This window comes from Puntigrus tetrazona, chromosome 14, assembly GCF_018831695.1.
Source record: "Puntigrus tetrazona isolate hp1 chromosome 14, ASM1883169v1, whole genome shotgun sequence".
NCBI classification, from domain to species: Eukaryota; Metazoa; Chordata; class Actinopteri; order Cypriniformes; family Cyprinidae; genus Puntigrus; species Puntigrus tetrazona.
This window is the reverse complement of record NC_056712.1, coordinates 4,528,387-4,548,146: the sequence shown is the minus strand read 5'-3', so window position 1 is coordinate 4,548,146 and position 19,760 is coordinate 4,528,387. Positions and strand designations below refer to the sequence as shown.

At 39.9% G+C, this 19,760-nt stretch overlaps 1 protein-coding gene across 1 annotated transcript; it reads left to right on the top strand.

Annotated features, from left to right (window-relative positions):
* Positions 1–1,099: 1,099 nt before the first annotated feature.
* Positions 1,100–18,837, top strand: canx (calnexin). The gene is made up of 15 exons (XM_043257025.1): positions 1,100–1,166; positions 7,693–7,887; positions 8,367–8,440; positions 8,830–8,888; positions 9,128–9,269; positions 9,567–9,648; positions 10,370–10,562; positions 10,685–10,874; positions 11,547–11,660; positions 12,456–12,612; positions 13,239–13,454; positions 15,770–15,889; positions 15,964–16,075; positions 16,260–16,345; positions 16,838–18,837. Exons 2-15 carry the CDS (start codon positions 7,696–7,698, stop codon positions 16,895–16,897), a joined length of 1,797 nt encoding a protein of 598 aa, XP_043112960.1. The 5' UTR covers positions 1,100–1,166; positions 7,693–7,695; the 3' UTR covers positions 16,898–18,837.
* The last annotated feature ends 923 nt before the right edge of the window (positions 18,838–19,760 follow it).

Genomic DNA, 19,760 nt, shown 5'->3' with positions numbered 1-19,760 from the left:
ATATATCATTCTACTATCTTCCAATCTTATGTATTTCTAAGAATATATTAGAAGTGCCTTTGATTTTAGCCACATAATTTCTAATGACATTTTTTGTTATGTTTTTAATGCTCTTATTAATATTCAGGTCTATCCAGTGAATAAATGCATAAATCTTCAGCGTTATTTATGAGGTCATGAAGAGCCCTTGAGGGGGTCTTTATAAGCCGGTTTTATAGTAAGGTTTACGAGTTAACCAGCCCTTGACGGTCTTAATGTGCTGGAGATGGTCAGCTGATGTAAATGAGATGAAGCCCACCGGAAAAACGAGATCAGATTAGGGTGTGTCCTAATCACTAAATACTGGAATTTAGTTTCACTCGCATGAAAATAACCAGCAATAAGCAATCTAGTCACAAATCACACGCTCAAGGACGTGAAACTTACATGGGCATAATACATTAATGGGCAAATCAGCTTAAATGACTTCTTATTTTAGGGTGAACTGTTGATTTAAATTTAACACACACACACACACACACACACACACACACACACACACATATATATATATATATATATATATATATATATATATATATATATATATATATATATATATATACGCACACACACTACAATATTGCGGTGTGTCACAATTCATAATCTAAATGTATTGTTATGTTTGTTTTAATGCTGATTTTCTACTAAAACTAAGGTAGCTGGTATTAGACACCACCAGGACAGTATTGTCCGATAAATCTAATTCTATTATTTTCAAACATTTAGACTGAAGCCTGCATGACAACAATTTAATTCTAATATAAATTTGGCATGTGGACCAATTGTTGAAAAAAAAAATTAAAAAGTAGCTATTTGACCGTTTCCCGAAGTATCCGTCATCTTTCACGTCCACTGTGATTTGTCCAATAAGCGTCTATTTCCCTGTCATCGACGACCAATCAGCGGTGTCCACGAGGTGCAGGTCGGAGGCGGAGACCTCTGTCCGTGACAGACGTTATTTCTGTCCAATCACCATCTCGCAATGTGCAAGAGGCGTGTCTACGACGAGTACAGTAGCCAATCGGCTGCGCGTGGAAGGTGGAGCCTCTGATTCTGGATTCCTCGTCCATAGCCACACGTGACGCGCTGGAGTCGCAGGCGGAGTGCTGCATCAGTGAGCACGGGTGAGTAAACCTGCAAATATGAGCTTAACTGCACCTGTGTGCTTTTCAGTTCGTGTGCAGTATGCTTTGCCGATGTCTTATTGTAAGGAAGGGAGATTGTATTGTTCAGCTCGAGCGGTAAACTGAGAATAAATGCGAAGACCAAAAGGCTAGTTGGGCAGTTAGCTGCTTGAGCTAAGCTAACTGATACAGGTGTCATGTCAATAAAACCAGCCGTATAATCAAAACTTATCACAGAAACCCGCTTCACGTTATTGATCGTGTGATTGTTCTCGTCAACGGAGTGAGGTGAAAGCTGAAGTGCGGTTTGTGTGGTCTTATCAAGTGTTGGGGGTGGGCAGAGCTGCTGAGAGAGATTTGCGAATTAATTGAATGAAGTTGTTCAAACATGCTGTAGCCGATTTACTTTGCACTGACCTCCGCGCAATACAATGAATATTTACACGTATGCAAGGGTTAATAGGTTTGTTTCGTGAACGTCGTTCACTTGAGTTTAAAATATACATTTGTAAGTTACATGTGCGATTTCGTAGGCGTTTATAATAAATTTATGGCATGCGGATACGCACTTAGCATACTGTTTTTCTCGAACGCAGTGTTTCAAGTATCGCTTAAATATCAAATAGCACTTAACGCGGTCTTTCGCTTTCAATTTGAGTTCGTAAATGGTGGTTTGTGTAATAGCACGGTTGTGTGGGGGATACGAGTTAATGCGGAAAAGCCAAACCGGCTGAACTAGAGCCGCACATGTCAGATGAACCGTCATTTCCGCCCTTTAAGAGAAAAGCTAGAGGTCACACGAGAGATACTCTTGACATTTGCATGGGCTAGAAACTTAAATGACGTTTGGTCCTATTGAAACGGTTTTTATTTGCTTATATTAACAGAGCCATCTCAGCAAGAGTGCTTTGTTAACATGTAACTACATGTTCTGGGATTCCGGCTCTTCTCCGAATGTGGAGCTCAACTTTGACCTTTGTGTTTAAACCAAAAGATCCCTTTCCTGGTGGGGACTCTTGCCAAGGAGTTTGACGCTTCCTTAACGCTGTTGTTCAAGTCCCTTGTCTTCGATATCTATGAACTGGGTCGTTTTAATTATCTGCGCACTTTTATCTATTCGCATTTATGGCCTGTATCCGGCTCAGAGGCATTGAGTCACACTGGTGCACTCTGGGAAGGTTGTGTGTAGAAGCTCCGTGGTACCTTCCCCCCATCGTCTCAAGCCCAGATCTGTGGCACTCGAGTGTAAAGAGGCTTAACCATGTGTTCTGGAAGTGTATGCATTCACTATTTAGGGCTGAATTGAACGAACCCCCGGGTTGGGCCATGCTTTGGTGGACCGCCACATGTGGCTTAGGTCTGATATAACGAGCGGCTCTGGCTCTGGACAATCATTTAACCAGCACTTACCAACAAATACAACACACGGTCGAAGCCTGAAGATGTTCATAATGCAAAAAACTGGCTGGCTGGCTGTACATGGATAGTATTCTGATATTCTGAATTGTTGCGATTTGATAATTGTTGTTTATCTAAATAAGTTTTTTTTTATTAAAACCTGAATCGCTTTTTGTTTTTTGCAAGAGCCAGATATGACATTTTTATGAAGGCGCATGGATGAACGTGTGAATAACTTGTCGCAATAACTTTTAACTATAACAAAATTTCATGCCATCTTTAGTCATTTTGAGTTTAATATGTAAACTAGTTCGGCTGTTTGATTTAATTTGATTTACATAGTCTTTAGTAATTAAGGCTCGGTTTCATAGACGGGGCTTAGTCTGAGCCAGGATTAGGCCGTAGTTCAGCTAGGACGTTTAAGTAATTTTTATGCCTTAAAGCGTTATTGGTGTGCGTCTTAAGAAAAACAAATGCACTGGCATGTTTTGAGATCAGTCAGGGCGATTTTCTTTGAAACAACTCAAATGTCAAATTTCAGTCTAGTGCTAGGTTTAAGCCTCTGTGAAACGGGTTAAATCAAATAATGTTCCAACAGCATTTACTGCAGAACTTTACATTGCTAGCGGAATCATATTTTGTTATATGTTGTGCGTAGTCAGTTTGTTGCCTATCGCAAGATAATATAATATTTTGTCGTGAAACTAGCACGGCTCTGTAGCAAAGCGCTTTCTTACAGTCCATCAGTCATTGTGAAAGCTGCCTGCCCACAGGACACTGCAGTGACCAGAGAAGACTGGCTGATCGGTGCTGTTGATACGGCTGGAATCGGTCGGGGCCTGTGGAAGATCAGTCGTGTTTAATCAGCAGAGCAGATCTCTGCTCAAACTGAATTTGAAGCAGCTCACTGTCCGTTAGCGCTGCAGTGTTGAATGCCTTCCTCTTTTCGCCCCGGTTGTTTGTTTTATAGGGGGGCAGGATGGAGTACAGTCCAGAACTAATGAATCTGTGTCGTGCAAGTAGGAACCTCTAGACTCCTTCGTAGAGATAATGAGTCTGTTCTGTAGTGATGTGGTTTCTGTAGTTTGAGTCTAATTAATGGGCTGATATCGGCTGATAACTCTTGTCTGCTCGGGTGATTAACAGAAGTGTTAGTGTGTGTGTTGTGTTTTAAATGCTTCTAAATCAATTGGACAATTGCCTCCTTATTATTCTATGAATTTTGAGTAGCTAAGTGTTCTGTGAGAATAACGTTAATTGAGTGTGAGCCGATTCGGGGACCCCAAAAAATTAGAACGAGTCAGTGAGTCACTGCTAAATGCTGTATTTAATTTTGCTGATGTCGTGTGTTGGCGTAGCTCAGATGCTAATGTTAACTGCTGATTAGCCTTCATAGTGCTGATGGTGTAGTGTTGGAGTTGTGTGTTGTCTGTAATCGCTCTACCCCCACACGTGATCGTTAGTTCACTGGGCAACAGATGGGTCAGGAGTGAATCCTGTGACCCCCCGTGACAAACACATTCCACCTCGTGTAGCCTCAGGGAACCTCGACTCTAGTGTCCTGCTCCTCAGCATCAAAGTGGATTTCTCTTTCGGTTCAAGGAGACTCAATAACACATGCTCTTATTTCAATCTTAGATTGAGTCGGTCAAGTCAAGTGGCTTTTTATTGTCATTTCAGCTACATATAGCTGTGCAGTACATAGTGAAATGAGACGACGTTTCTCCAGGAGCTGGTGCTACGTAAAGTCACAACACAATACAAAACTCACATACTGACTCTCAGTGTGATGCTAAGTTGATTGAGTTGTGTTTATAGTTTATAGAACTGCACAGTAATGAGGATTTAAAGTGGAGTGACTTGTGGCGATCCATATTTGGAATTTGTTCTCTGCATTTAATTTATCCAAAGTGTGCACACACACAGAAGTTGGGGGTTTGGTGCCTTGCTCAAGGGTCTCACCTCTGTTGTGATATTGAAGGTGGAGAGAGCTCTGATTATTCATTTTCCCCCACCTACAATCCCTGCTGAACCACGATGTCCAGATCTTTGTGTTACAGATCCTACTGTCTATCCATTAGGCTATGACTGCCCAAGAGATATCTATGTCGTATATCTCAAGAGCGGGGTAGCAGATGTCTGATCTAACACTATTAGATGGGCACAATGCTCTGGGGCATGAGATGTCCTCCTCACCTTTAAATGACCACAGACAAATAAATCGCACCTAACCACATTTGCACAATGCTTATGCTGTTATTAACCTTGCCTTGGTCATATTTATGTAAACATCACTAGTTGTCATTTTTTGTTTGCTATAATAAAACATAGACGACCCTGTATTTTCAGCTTCTGCCATTACGACGGTATGAACACACAACTATCTCCAGCTCCTCTGAGACTCACCTCATTAGCATTTTACCGTTTAATTTGAGAAAACGACCATCATATCAGATACACAGCAGCTGCAAGTTCTTCATGGCAACCCGTCAAAATAAAAGTTTGGTTTAACATGAAGAAACTGTGACTGGGATATATTGCTGTTGTTGTTTTAGAAAAAATATCAATAGCATTTCTCTTAAAAATATATTCACTAAAATAAGAGAATTGGATCAAATCTTGAGTTTTTACAGAGACATCTGAATTGATACATAGCCCAAGTCTGATTATTTGGTATGGATAATACAGTATATCGCTAGTTAAAGCTAAGGTTGTATGATTATTCGAAATAAGTGACATCATAAACTCGTAATGAGAAACACTTAATGTCTGTTTTCAATAAAAAGAAGTGTTTTCTGTCTAAATTCGATCCACAATTCCAGTGTGAGCTTCTTGTTTTTTTTTAATCACACAATTCACATTCACGTCTTCCTTGTGGTTCGTTTGTGAGGTCGGTCATGTCTTGTAGTTTGTGCGCGCTCCAGTGAAAGTGGTTTTGTTTTGTTTTGGCTGCCATGGCGATGTGTTGTTATCAGACGCTGTTGGCACCGCTGCTTCGGTCGCACTAATCCTAAGTGTGTTAAGCTCATTAGCACAACAGTCTGTGGGGTACACCGTCTGCGTGTGTTCAAACATGACTGTGTTTCCCGGTTTTTGCAGTGTTTATTGATACCTCTGAGGAATGATCTGACAGCGCTGTAAAGCTCTGCACTTGAGGCGAATGACAGTAATCGCATGCTTGCGCTGAAAAAAAGAAAGCAAGGGCTTGCGGGTCTTGTAATGGAGTGAAATTGAGGTGGTCATTAGAGTATTTAGATTTTCTTCTGGAGTTAACTCACTCCAAATGATACTTGAGTTGAAATGATGCTTATGGTAAATATAGAGGGCGAATGCTTGGGTTTTTTTATTCACCGCGGAACACACGTTTCATGGTAAAATGCTGGTTATTTTTAGATGAGTGTGTGTTTGTTCGTGTTGATATAGGTGTGTGTGTAATCTCATTGGGGTAAATCTTATTAAAGAAAAGGGGCTGATGTTGCAGAACTCCGCCTTTCTGCCATTGCTGAGCGACCAGACCCTGAGGGGACCCTCAGATTGCAACATGTCCACTGCCGTCTGCAGCTACAGGCCTCTTTAAATCAGCCTCTGCTCCTGTCTCCCAGCACTGGGCGCTAGTGTTGGGGTGGTATTTAGGGCGGGATCATAATATATTTCTGCATTTTGGTAGATAGAAGTGGCGAGACTTATAGTGTCCATGGAAGCAATCAAAAAAAAAAATGATACCCAAGTACTATAAAATCTGTTACAGTACATGTAACAAGGTTTTTTTTATTTTATTATATAATAAATGTACATTTTAGCAGGTGCTTTCAGCCAAAGCTACTTGTAAAAAATAGCAATCAAAACTAACAAAAGAACAACAACATGCAAGCACCATGACAAGTCACAGTTAGCTTAACGCAATACTATTTTTCCCCCAAGCAGATATAAATATAGAAAAAATAAACTAAAGAAACAAATAGATAACAAAAAAAGAAATCTAGTGTACAGTAAAAGATTATGACGGGATTTAGAGGATTGGATTGAGTTGGGCAAGTCATTCCAGCGGGAGGTGGAATCAAATAAATGTAGTATCCATTAGTGCATGAGAGACATTAAAAAAACCCCATTGAACATTGCAGTGTATTTATTATAGCGATTACAATAACAATACAAACCCTGAACCTGTTACTAAACCAAACCTTAACCCACGTAGTTGCTTTATGTGACCACTATTTTCATTGCTAACACTGTAAGTACACATGCTCTAAAAGTGTAACCGTTTTTTTAATCAAGTTTCTGTTCAAATGATTGACTGTTGAATTGTTGCCGAAGCCTGCCGGACTGATCACTCTGACCACTGTTTAGCTCAGCCAGTCAGCTTACTTTCAGAGTTATTTCCTCTCCATACAAGCACAGTTGGTCTTTGTATTGTTCAGGCTCAACCTTGAAGCCCAGGCACAGACAATGTGAGATGACAGTAGATTTCCTTTCATTGCTACTAGTTCTTTGATGTCGGTTTGGTTTGGTCTGTCTGAGCCTTAAGGACAACCATCCAGTCAGTGACCCCTAGCCCACACACAGATAAACACGATGATCCGTTTCCTTTCTTCAATCTGTTACACTGGTAGTGCCTAGTGTCGACGTCACCATCATACTGAGATTTTACACAGGAGCTGAGAGAATGTTTTTAGTTTAAGAAGGTCTTGATGAAAATGTTGGATGGTTTTCCAGAATATTGATCTTTTAAGGATCTGTAAAACTAAACATTTTCAGACTTTTCTGATTGGTATATTGTCTCATAAACTAGCAATCTTAAAGAAACCTTGATGTTTTAAAGGGATAATTTACCCAAAAATGTAATTCTTTCAACCTCACCCTCATGTCATTCCGAATCGGTTACTTCTGTTAAACACACAAAAAAGACCTTTTGAAGAACTTGAATAAACCAAATGGTTGTTGGTCCCATTAACTTGTATTGACAGTGTATTTCAATACTATGAAAGTCAGCGGGACCATCCACTGTTGAGTGTGAGTGAATGATGTATGAAAACTCCTAGCCAGCATCATAAACCAACTAATCAGAGTTGCTACACAGCTAGTGGACTGTCCTGAACTACGTCTAATTCATTCCCTCTTGTGTCTGTAGACTATGGAGCTGAAGATGAGGTTATGTGTGGCACTGCTCTCTCTGAGTCTGTGTATGGGCCTCATGGGTCATGTGAGGGCGCAGGACGAGGCCGATGACATGGAGATGGACGTGGAAGATGCCATGGATGACATGCAAGAGGAAGACGTTGAAGAAGAGGAACAGCAAGTCCCCACTCCTCCGCCAGTGCCCACGGTAAGACTGATGCTGGCTGAGAAATGTGCTTTACTTGGACAGCGCTCCAGGATCTTCATGATTAAATGGTCACACGTGTAGCTCCCTGTTCATTTTGCTGAATTTGTCACTCTTATTTTGATCAGGGGCTGGTGGTGACCTACAACTGCTCATTAACTCTAACTGCTCATTCAGCTCAAAATAGCATCTGTGACCCCTGATGTAAATTTCTCTAGACTAGTGAGACTTGATGCTTGATAGGAAGAGCTTTAGCCAGAGCAGTGGTGGTCTGTTTGTTTTAGGTGTTTGATCCGCCAATGGTTAATAATCATGTCACTTAAAGGGCCGGTTCACATTAAAAATAAATAAAGTTTACTCTGTCATATCATTCTAAACCCATGTGACACTCTTTCCTGTAACATGAGCCTAAATGTTAAATATAAAACCGTCTTATGCTGGTGCAACTAGGTTAACATCTTCCCCACACGTCTTTATTGAAGGTGACATATAAAGCTCCAGAGCCGATGGGAGAGCACTTCTTTGCTGAGTCATTTGATAAAGGAACACTTCACGGGTAAGATAAGTTATCCTCACAATAGACAGAGCACATATTGAAAATGTCTGTGGTGAATGCAGTGATGTTGTGATGAAGTGTGAGGACTGTTAAATGTTTTCTTCTTGATGCAAAGCTGATTTCAGCATAATTACTCCACTGTTCCGTGTCACATGATTCTTCAGAAATATTTCAGATCATTATCAATGTTTAAAACAAACACTAAAAAGGTTTTTAGAATGGGAGGTGTTAGTTTGAAATAGAAATCTTTTGTAACAAGACTTGATCAAAAAAAATACTCTTTCCAACGATAAACTTTTGAACGGTTGTGTGTATCTTTTTGAAGGGCCTTTCTTTGCCAAGTGCATTTGCACTTCTTCAACCTTTTTGTTTGTTTGTTTCCTGTCTAGATGGGTTTTATCCCAGGCCAAGAAAGATGGCATTGATGAGGATATTGCTAAGTATGATGGTAAGACGTGGATACCTGAATGATTTGTTTAGCATAAAAACAATTAAGATGACCTAACCTATGAACAAAACATCACAGAACAATGTTCCAGACTATGTTGTTATGTGTTGACTTTTTAAAGATGTTTTTATTTAAACAATTTAAATGTTAGTTTGAATTACCCCAAAACACTTCACTGTGTGACCGAGCATGTGTAAGTGGATCTTGAGGTTGCGGTGTGTTTTTTTTTGTGTGTGTAGGTAAATGGGAGGTTGAGGAGATGAAGGACACTAAACTCCCAGGCGATAAAGGTCTGGTGTTGAAATCTAAAGCTAAGCATCACGCCATCTCTGCACTCCTACTGCGACCTTTCACCTTTGACACCAAACCGCTCATCATCCAGTGAGTATTTATGTCTGCTCTTGATATGCATTTAATTAGTATAAAGACAGTATTGTAGTTAACATTTTATGAGATGTGAGTTGGAAATTGCCTGCAATCTCATGTCAAAGTGCTTACTTTGACACACATGCTTTGTATTTTCAAGTATCATGGTACATTGACATTGCCTGAAAATTTCATGATTAATGTGAAGCTCAACTTAGGACGATAATGAAACCATACACTGAAATAATCAAAATATCTACCCATGTCAAAGCCTTGAAATATAAAAATCATACTAATACCATGTGTCCTCAGGTACGAGGTGAACTTTCAGACTGGCATTGACTGTGGCGGTGCTTATGTTAAACTGCTGTCTCAAACCCCTGATCTTGATTTGGTAAGATGATCTATATATTCGTTGCTCTAATTTTTGCTATTTGTGCCCTGAAATGTTAAAAGGAACATTTCACCCAAAAATGTAAATTCTGTCATCATCTACCTACCCTCACAGAGTTGTTATTTTAAAGGATGCTTTGGGTCAACACTTCCATTAGTATTTTTTTTCCTACTATGGAAGTCAGTGGTGACTAAAACAACCTGGTTACAAACTTTCTTTAAAATATCTTCCTTGGTGTTTGGCAGAACAAAGAAATTCATACAGGTTTGGAACTACCCAATGGTGATTAAATCCTGACAGAATTACATTTTTTGGGTGAACTGTTTCTTTAAATTTGTCAAAGTAACCTAGAGTGTCAATTTGCTGAAAAGTGAAGATCTTACCTGTGGCCCTGTTTCTTATTGTGAAGTGTTACCATTTATTCTTACATTTACTAAATGCAGTCCAGGGCGCATTTACAAAGGATGAGCATTTCCATTACACATGTGATGTGGTCGGACTACCACAATCTATGAGTTCAGTCATACAGTCATAAAACATTTTGGACCCTTTTACGCCTGTGTTTAATTAATGCTGATCTGTTGTGATACCTAGAATCAGGGTGACGATACAATGACTGTGTATTTGTGTAGTTTATTGATGGCATGTGAGCTAGACACAATACTTAAAGCGTTAGAATTAAATGTGTCCTCACCTCCCTCTTCCCCGTCTGTCCTCACAGGCGGAGTTTGTGGATAAGACTCCATACACCATCATGTTTGGGCCTGATAAGTGCGGTGAGGATTACAAACTTCACTTCATCTTTAGACACAAGAACCCAAAAACCGGCGAGTTTGAGGAGAAGCATGCTAAGAAGCCCGATGCAGACCTCCGCACGTACTACACCGACAAGAAGACTCACCTCTACACACTTGGTAATAACAAACATTACATTTACACTTTCGTTTAGCATGTATGCCGCTTTTCCCTTCGATCTGAACAGAAATTCAATTATGAAAGTGCTCGTCTCATGTGTGTCGGATGTGTTTTCCTGCAGTGCTGAACCCTGATAACAGCTTCGAGATCCTGATCGACCAGACAGTGGTGAACAGCGGCAGTCTCTTGAATGATATGTCTCCTCCCGTCAACCCACCGGCCGAGATCGAAGACCCCGATGACCACAAACCAGAGGACTGGGATGAGAGACCCAAGATCCAGGATCCAGATGCTGTCAAACCAGAGGACTGGTGAGGCGGGGAGAACTTTTGCCTTGTCCAAATACCCACACTTCCTGTCTTTGCACTTGACAACTTTGACACATTTCCTATATTTGTCCCAAGTGTCCAATTGAAGATGAAGACGACAAGTGCATGTAGACCTCTTAACTGCCAGATGGGACACGCTCAGTGTTTAAATAGCTTTTTATTTTAAACGCTTCTAAATGCTTGTTCAGTAGTCTCTATAACATGACACAATTTAATTTGAGGTTCTTCTAATTACGTGCTAAAAAGCAGTCGCAAATGTTGCACAAAATAAATATCACCACTACTCATCTTTTCACCAACACTTCTACCAAATTATATTGAATATCTAATTATTATGTTAGTTTAACTTGCATTGGAAAGGTTTCTGAGATCTCTGCAGTCCCACAATTTATTTCAAGAAGATGGAGCATGATGGGATACACCAAGCCCTCTATAGCAGTATTTGAGATGACGTGAGTTTAGCGTGCATTAGGGCAGTGAGATTTGTTGTTTTTAAAACTATCTTGTGCATTTACTTCTGTCATACATGCTCTAAATGACCAACACCGCAAGTGAGGGTATTTGGACAAGTCTTGAATATCCATGTGTTATACTGGGGATCAGTGACATCACTTTTTGTCCATATCCTTATGATTTTATGTGTTTGTAACTCAGGGACGAAGACGCTCCTGCTAAGATTCCTGATGAAGATGCTGTGAAACCTGATGGCTGGTTGCACGATGAGCCGGAGTACATCAGTGACCCCGACGCTCTCAAACCAGAAGACTGGTAAGACTTTCTCCGTTACATTTAAAAGTCTTCAGTGACCTTTTATTAAATAAATGCTTTTGGTCTTCCTGTGCATGATTACTGAACTTTATGAAAAAACACAAAATTACTGAAAAACACTTTTTGTTCTTTTCTCCTCTGGAGAATCTTGTATTACTACATATAGAAAACATTAAATTAATCATTACTTTTCACAATCCAATTTTTTGTATTAATTGTTGGATATAGACAGTCGATCATATTTTTAGCTATGTACATACAGATACTTACATAAGCTGATATATAGTATGTAGCAAAACTTTGGCTGTGTGATTTGTTCATAAATACGTCAAGTCACTTCTATTTATATGGCACTTTTAACAATACAGATCAAGTCAAAGCAGCTTTTCAGTATGAAATAGGAAAATAGGGTTTCAATAATGCGTTTTCAGTGAAAGGCAGTTCATCATTGTATTCAGTCATACATCCAGCTCGGTTTAGTTTAAACAGTGCGCAATCAAGTTGACGATATTGGCAGCAAATTGAAAATTATAGACATAAATGCAAATGAGCTGCATTGTAATGAATGCACAGTCGCTCTGTGTCGTGTAAAAGACTGAGCGATTATGTGTTGGACAGTGATGAAGTGAGCTGATTTTAATGAAGAAATTAGGACTCCTGGGGTGATCTAGATTTAATTTTTGTAATTATAGCCTTAACCAAGAGAGCAGCTGAAATAGAAATATGAGGAGCACTTTGCGTGTGAGGTTTTTGTTATTTTTATGACTCCGCTATATCTGTGCTCATCTCTTCTAGGGATGAGGATATGGATGGCGAGTGGGAAGCTCCTCAGATCCCCAACCCTGTCTGTGAAACTGCCCCCGGCTGCGGCCCATGGGAGAGACCAACGATCGACAACCCCAGCTACAAGGGCAAGTGGAAGCCTCCTATGATTGACAACCCCAATTATCAGGTAATTGTCTTCTTGGGTTTGGTGGGTTTTTTTGCATTTTGTTTAATAAATCCAAAATTTGATTGCAAATGCCTAAACATTTAAAAGGGTCAAGAAATAGTCAATAGAGAAAGTGGAGAAATCATAGTCGTAACAGTGGGAGTTAACATTGAAGACATGCCCCTTTCAAATCAGGGGGCTAAAATGAAGGATGCGCATATTTTTAGAAGTGCACATGACTTAAAAAATACGATTGTTTATATTTAATTTAAGAAGTGGTGATTTATAATAAATGTTGTTATCCTCTGGTGTAAAGGCTAACGTAATAATCATTGCATTTGTTATACTTGGTGTGATTGGGCCTTTACATGTGATCAGCTCATTATCCACTGGTGTCTCAGAGAAGCACAATCATCACTCAATGAATCCTTTAACCTGCTTCAGTAACACTTTTTAACACTCTGTAGTGTGGAAACATATAGACTCCCAGCAAGTGTTAATTTGACACCAAGTCAAACACCATATATCACAAACATGTAGCAAATTGTGCCACCTTACAAGCACAGCAAACCTGCATTACAGAGTACTGAATTTATGGGTGTTTTCTTCTCAATATGTAAACGTGTAATCGATTGTTCATCTGTCAGGGAGTGTGGAAGCCCAGGAAGATCCCTAACCCAGACTTCTTTGAGGACCTGCACCCGTTCCGTATGACTCCATTCAGCGCAGTCGGTCTGGAGCTCTGGTCCATGTCCTCTGATATCTTCTTTGACAACTTCTTCGTCACCTCCGATCGTAATGTGGCCGAGCGCTGGGCGAATGATGGCTGGGGTCTGAAGAAAGCAGCCGAGGGAGCTGCAGAGGTAAGACAACAGGCGCTCATCAGTGAGATAAGAGCGCGCTCAAAAAGGCACATCCTCATTCACATAAAAAAAATCAGTGTTAACGTTACCAAAAGCTGCAGTCAGATTGGCTAACTTTGTTTGTTGGAGACGGCATGCACAGCTTTTTGTAATTACACCAGGAAGCAGTTTCTAGGCTGATACATTGAACCCTTATGAGGAAGGATTAGTCACTGTAGTTCCCAAGGTTTGTGAGGTCTACGGCACAAGTTTGTGACTTCCAACAAATCATAGTACAGTAATTATAGTATATAGAGATTTTAACCTAGGTTTTAATTTGTTGTCGACCTCTATACGATCAGTGGAATTTTTTTTCTTGCTCATTTATTCCTTTGTCTGTGTTTCTTGTTTTCCTGATGCCATGTGTGTTAGCTGTGTGTGGCGACGCACTCAGCGGTGCTCTGAGAAATATGTTTCCACTTACTCCTGAGACTCTCTCACATGACACCGCACAGGCCGTTGAACCAGCCACGTTCTTCCACAGGGCGTGGAGCCGTCTCCTCATCAACCCACACACATTCACACAGATCTTCCCTTTCACAAACACACACAGCGAGGCCACAGCTCCTCGTCCACTTCTAACCTCTGAATCTCTACACTGCAGTGAATATCTGTCGAGAAGTCGATATGAGCCACTACTGGGGTCCAATCCCAGGGTTCATGCATGATGAATTTCTGGCTGTCTGGAGCTATAAGTGACCTTTTCTCTGACATGCACAGTTTTTTTCCCCCAATTCCATTTCATCCGTTTTCACTATGTTTTCAGTAAAAGCATCTCTTTTACTGAATTAATCAAAAGCATAAAGCATTACACAATTTAACGATGGCTTATTAAATGTTAAAAATTAGATTTTGTTTTAAAGGTTTATGACTCTTGATAATGAATTTTGAAATCAATGATCAACAATTAAACATTTAGTTCTAAAGCATTTATTAATCTGAACGAATGACCAGTTGTATTTTTATTAACTAACAAACTAAGTTAGATATTTTGTGTTTTAGTAAGTTGGTTAAGTAGTGTAATAAATGTATTGCTCATTGCTAGTTAATGTTAATGCAGTAAATCTAGTTGAAATGTTACCTTTTTGCATTTTGTAAAAAAACATTTTTCCCTTTCCCGTGTAGTTGATGAGACCGTGGCTCTTCTTCACACAGAGACACACGCAGACTTCATATTTTAAAAGCAGTTCGCAGACACTAGGCCGTAATGCAATTTGATTAATTGCACAGCCCTTCTTTTAGTTTATTCCTTAAAAATTTGCCAAATTCCATGACATTTTGTGTCTTGCAGTAAATACAATTTTTATTGCTTCGTTCCACGATTTCATCTGTTTTTCCTGTTGCAGAAATCCTAGAGCTCTCTACAGGATACATTGCGCATGTATAGCAGGGCTTTCAGCTAGATGCAGTCAAAAAATCTAAAGTGTGACTGCAGAACACGATGCGGTTTGGTGTTTCTGGTGTGGGGTCCCTCTCTGAGGCAGGTTGTGGGTCCCAGGGGAATCTTTGGTTCTCTCGGTGTGCTGGGAGGCACTGCTGAGCACCGTGTACTCTGGGATTAGCTGTTTTTTGGCTGGCTTTCATGAGAATTTCTACTGTGCAAATGCCTTTTGCCCCAAAGGTGGATTCCAGGCATGCCTCGCATGTTAATTTCGAGAGTCAGCTCCGTCCCAGCCTAAAGGACCTAGCAGAAGCCTGTGGGCTTTTGTCTGAGTGGACTCATGCTTTGATTGTGGTCGGTTAAATCAGCCATGATGACTTTGTCACAGCAACATCAGAGACAGTCGGTCAGGACAGAGGCTGTGTCTCGGTGTGACTGCGGCTGAACTCTTTACAACATGGTCAAAGGATGCCCTTGGTTTGAAGAGTTTCCAAAGCAACACTCAATGGTTAACTTAAAGGAATAGTCCTCAACTTTAATGCGCGTAACAAAAGAGAAGCGTTAATCACTCTAGATTACTCGCAGGGTGTTTTTTGCATCACTTGTGGAAATTGTACGATGCAGTCGTTTTTATGCACGGCAATAACAACAACAACATCATCATCATGTCAATGAGCTCTTTGCTGATGGGCTTGGTGTCAATTTGAAAACTTGCACAGAAGACGAGGCTAATGTCCCTAGTGCACCTAGTGCGATTTAATCATTTTGTAGCGCTATATGTGCTTGCTCAAATATTAAAATTAATACTGATGTACACACCCCTTTTATAGATTGTCTGTATTAGACTTTTGTACTAGTGTGTTAGTAAATGAAGTGTGTGTGTGTGTTTTAACAGCCCGGACTGGTGAATCAGATGATAACAGCTGCTGAAGAGAGGCCCTGGCTCTGGATAGTCTACGTCTTGACCGTGGCTCTGCCTCTGGTTCTCATCATCGTCTTCTGCTGCACCGGAAAGGTAAGTGTGTGTCATTTAATGAGGCCTAACCCTAACCTGAATCTGTAGAATAAACGTCATCCTGTACCTTACAGAAGAGCTCGGCGTCCACATCAGCTGCCGAGTACAAGAAGACGGACGCACCACAGCCAGACGTGAAGGAGGAAGCCGAGGAAGAGGAAGATGAAGCCAAGGAAGAGGAATCAGGTCTGAAAGATTAACAGCTGTTGTTAAATCTGTCATACAGTCAAATGCAACCAGTCACAGCAGTAGTGTTCTTTGATGGGAAGAGTTTTTCTATTTTTTTGTCATGGTTTTGTTTACACCTTCCTCTCTTTCAGGGGTTTGGGTTTAGACCTTATTAAAATTGAGCCGTTTTCTTTGTGTTTAGAAGCAAAGAAAAGTGAAGAAGAGGACTCCCCAGGAGAAGCAGAGGAGGCATCAGAGAATGACAAAGACGACAAAACATCCAATGAGGTAGTGTCTTACGCTAATAACAACACCATGGAAATGTTATATATTGAGGCTTTCAGCAGATTTTGTTAAATGAAGGCATTTTAATAGGCACCTAGATGTGGATTTGGAAGATCGGGTTTGTTTTTGTAAATTAATTAGTCATCATCACAAGTTTTAAGCAGCATTGCCTCTGACTAGAGGTCCTGGTTTTGTTTGTTTTGGATACTGTGGTTTTCTTGGTTTTTCTGATCGAACAATAATTGTTTTCCATGGGAGCAATAAGTTGTTATAAGCATTTTTATAGAGGCGAGTCTTTTATTCTTCGAGTTGCTGCCTGAAACAAGACAGCTTTTTCTCCCATTGCCTATGTAAAGTTACTTACAAGTTTTTGTAGACTAACTCCATGAAAAATAAATACCATCCAAGTAGGGCTTTACATGTAATTAAGAAATGCTCTGCAAATAATTTCCAAATATATAAAAAATTAAATAGTTTTAATTTTCTCTTGTGTAGAAATCAGAGGACGACATTCTGAGAAGGTCTCCCAGAAACAGGAAAGTGAGAAAGGACTAATGGACTTCCTGAATCTATATATCCCAACATCCCGCTCCTGATCCTGCTCCGTCTTTCCTCCCCTCCTTCCCCGTTCTTCTCCATCCTTGCCGCCATGATGATGGTCAGAGCGAAACAGTGCGGTCTGCCACTCGTCCAGCAGCCAAACGAACGCCTCCTCGAGCGGCCTTGAGGATGTCAAAGGTTACTACAGTGACGACGACGCTCAAATAGCATAGAAACTTTCTCCATAACTAAAAAAGGAAACACAATTTTTGTTACCATTCCTGAACTGTGCATACAACGAGCATACTCTCAGCTGTCACACACACACACACACACACACACTTCCAGACAGTGTTCCTGTACCCTCACCCATGATCACACTATGGCACACTTGATATTGTAAGGTTTACAAGCTAGCAGCTTTATTCCTTAGTTCTAGAATTCCTCAAGAAGCCATAGGTGATAGGCAATTGATTGGATATATTCATTATATACTACAAAACCGGCCACTTTGATTGCTTGGAAATGCACCTAGCTTTTAACATATAAATAAGATGTTTTCATTATTTTCTATTCCATGAGGTTCATCATTTTGTTGTGGCATAGACTGGGCGTCCAGTAAAAGGCCAAACCATGACCTTAACTCAGCCAGACGTGGTGCACGCGCTCAGTAAGGTATCCAGGGAGAATGCCAGATAGATTCATAGGTTGTAGTGTACTGCCTTACTTGTAGGACAGAAGATTTGCTAATATTTTTTTCTGTGAATGTACTGTGAGTTTTGTCTTTTTTCTTCTTTTGTTTTTGCTATTCAAATGGACTTTTTACTAAATCATGGATTGCTGTACAAATGTGTTTTCTGGTCTTGAACTGATGTAGATTCTAACCTGTTCAGCCCAATAACAGGACGATGGACGGTTTTTACTTTCTTGCCCTCGTTGATATAACTGTGGAACCTTTACTTTTTTTTTCCTCACTGTGATGTTATATCCTGTCCAGCCAATATTAGCAGCAGTAGCAGCTTCCATCAAGTTGAACCAATTTTGTTCACACCACAAAAGAGCGAGGACTAAATGACTGTTTAATGTAAGATGACTCCAATTCCAAATCAAGTGTTTGAGGGTGAATCTCGTGTCACATTTCAGCCTGAAGACAAAAGACAACAAAATAATCAGTTGTGCAAAAAACACCTCATGTACTTCGTAAGTTAGTTTTTCTGCGGAAGGGTGAAATGTGGCATGGACTTAGTGAGATTCACTATTTAAAAACTCTGTTTTCTAGTAAGTGTCGTTCAAAGACAGAACAAAACTATGTCTTGGGTGTAAAGCAAGCTGTTAAAGTTATTTCCTCATCCGTTTCACTCTGCCCCTGAATATTTGACCCCAAGGATATGAAAAAGGCACTATTGGGGGCTTACCCTGATCTAACGTAAACTAGTGTAGTTTTGCTAGTATTCTAGAAGTTACTTGTTTATACTCTCAATGTGGCAAACTGGCCTCATCTGTTCCTATTCCATCGAAGCAGTCTGGCGAGATGCCGTAACGTGAGCTCTACCCCAAGACTAACGAAGAGTTGGCACTTTCAAAGGTAACTGAGAAAAATAAAATCACACACGCAGGCAATATATGCTGCTCTGCTCTTAATATCTCGCTTTGTTTTCTATGATGGGCATCATCTCCCAACTGTAAATGTCCCGTCTGTACACCTGTGTTTTGGGCTGTTTTTGTCTTTCTTTTCTTGTCTTTTGGATTACTGTAATTTCACAAATGTAGGTAATTAATAGTGTGGATGGATAGAAGGATGGAAAAGCAATGGATCGAGTGATTTAACTGGCATCATTGAAGTTACGATATTGAGATCATGAGTCTGGGCGATGATTCTGGTCTTGCTGGGACGGTTTGGGAAAAAATCCATCATGTTACTCACAAACTAAAATAAAATAATGATTTGAACGTTTCATGTGTTTTTATGTGTGTTACTGTGTTGGTGTTTTGTTTGTTTTGTTTCTCTGATCAAAAAAATGATTATTTTCTCATTAAGATTTTTGCATAATGATATTTTTATGACACTGATTACTTTTTCTTTTCAAATTTGTATTGCAGTACTGTAAATTAATGAATTAATACATTAAAGTGTGAAGTTGTTGATGTTATAATAGTATGTTTTCTTCAAATCCTTGGAAAATGTTATTTACAATTAACAATTTAACATCTCTGGAGGCCAATTTTTTTCTCGTTGCTCCTCTGCACCTGCTTTTTTCAAATCCTAAAAGTCTTGACAGATGTGGTTTACCTGTCGCTTGGTGTTAGACCTGTATAAATGTTAGCATGCTTTTTAAACTGTAAAAGTGGACCTAGAAATATATTTAGATGCTTAAGTCACTACAAGGGAGTTTGTCTGGTAAACCAATGATACTACACCATAGTTTCTCTGCTTTACACCTAGTGAACTTGAGTGGAACAGACGTCATGCACTAAATATGATTTCTTTTTTTAAAAGCTGTGCAGAAATCAAAAGTGGTGATCTAAAACTCACCCAAGTCAGGTCCATCACCATCTTTCTGAGTGTTAACTGTGACAGCTGTTAAGCCTTGCTGCGGGGGAATTATATCAAAATGTATTAACAATAGTAAAAGCATCTCTTTGAGATGCAAACATTCAGCTCCGCAGTTATGAGATTGTGAAGCAGAGTTGTTTTGGGGATATAGCAGTGTGAGTTGCATAACAGTTTTACACAGTCAGTACTGTCCATAGACTTGTAGAGACTGAAAGCAAGTTGTAGTCAAGCAGGGCGTCAAAAAGATTCTGCAAAGCTTCCCGTATTTTTTACGGTTTTATCACCCACAAAATGTCAACTGATAAGAAAGGCGAAATACCACGA

Coding starts and splice junctions, on each gene's coding strand:
- canx (XM_043257025.1), top strand. CDS start 7,696: ATGGAGCTGAAGATGAGGTTATGTGTGGCACTGCTCTCTCTGAGTCTG. Junction 9,649..10,369: donor AAACCCCTGATCTTGATTTG/GTAAGATGATCT, acceptor CTGTCCTCACAG/GCGGAGTTTGTGGATAAGAC. Junction 12,613..13,238: donor TTGACAACCCCAATTATCAG/GTAATTGTCTTC, acceptor TTCATCTGTCAG/GGAGTGTGGAAGCCCAGGAA.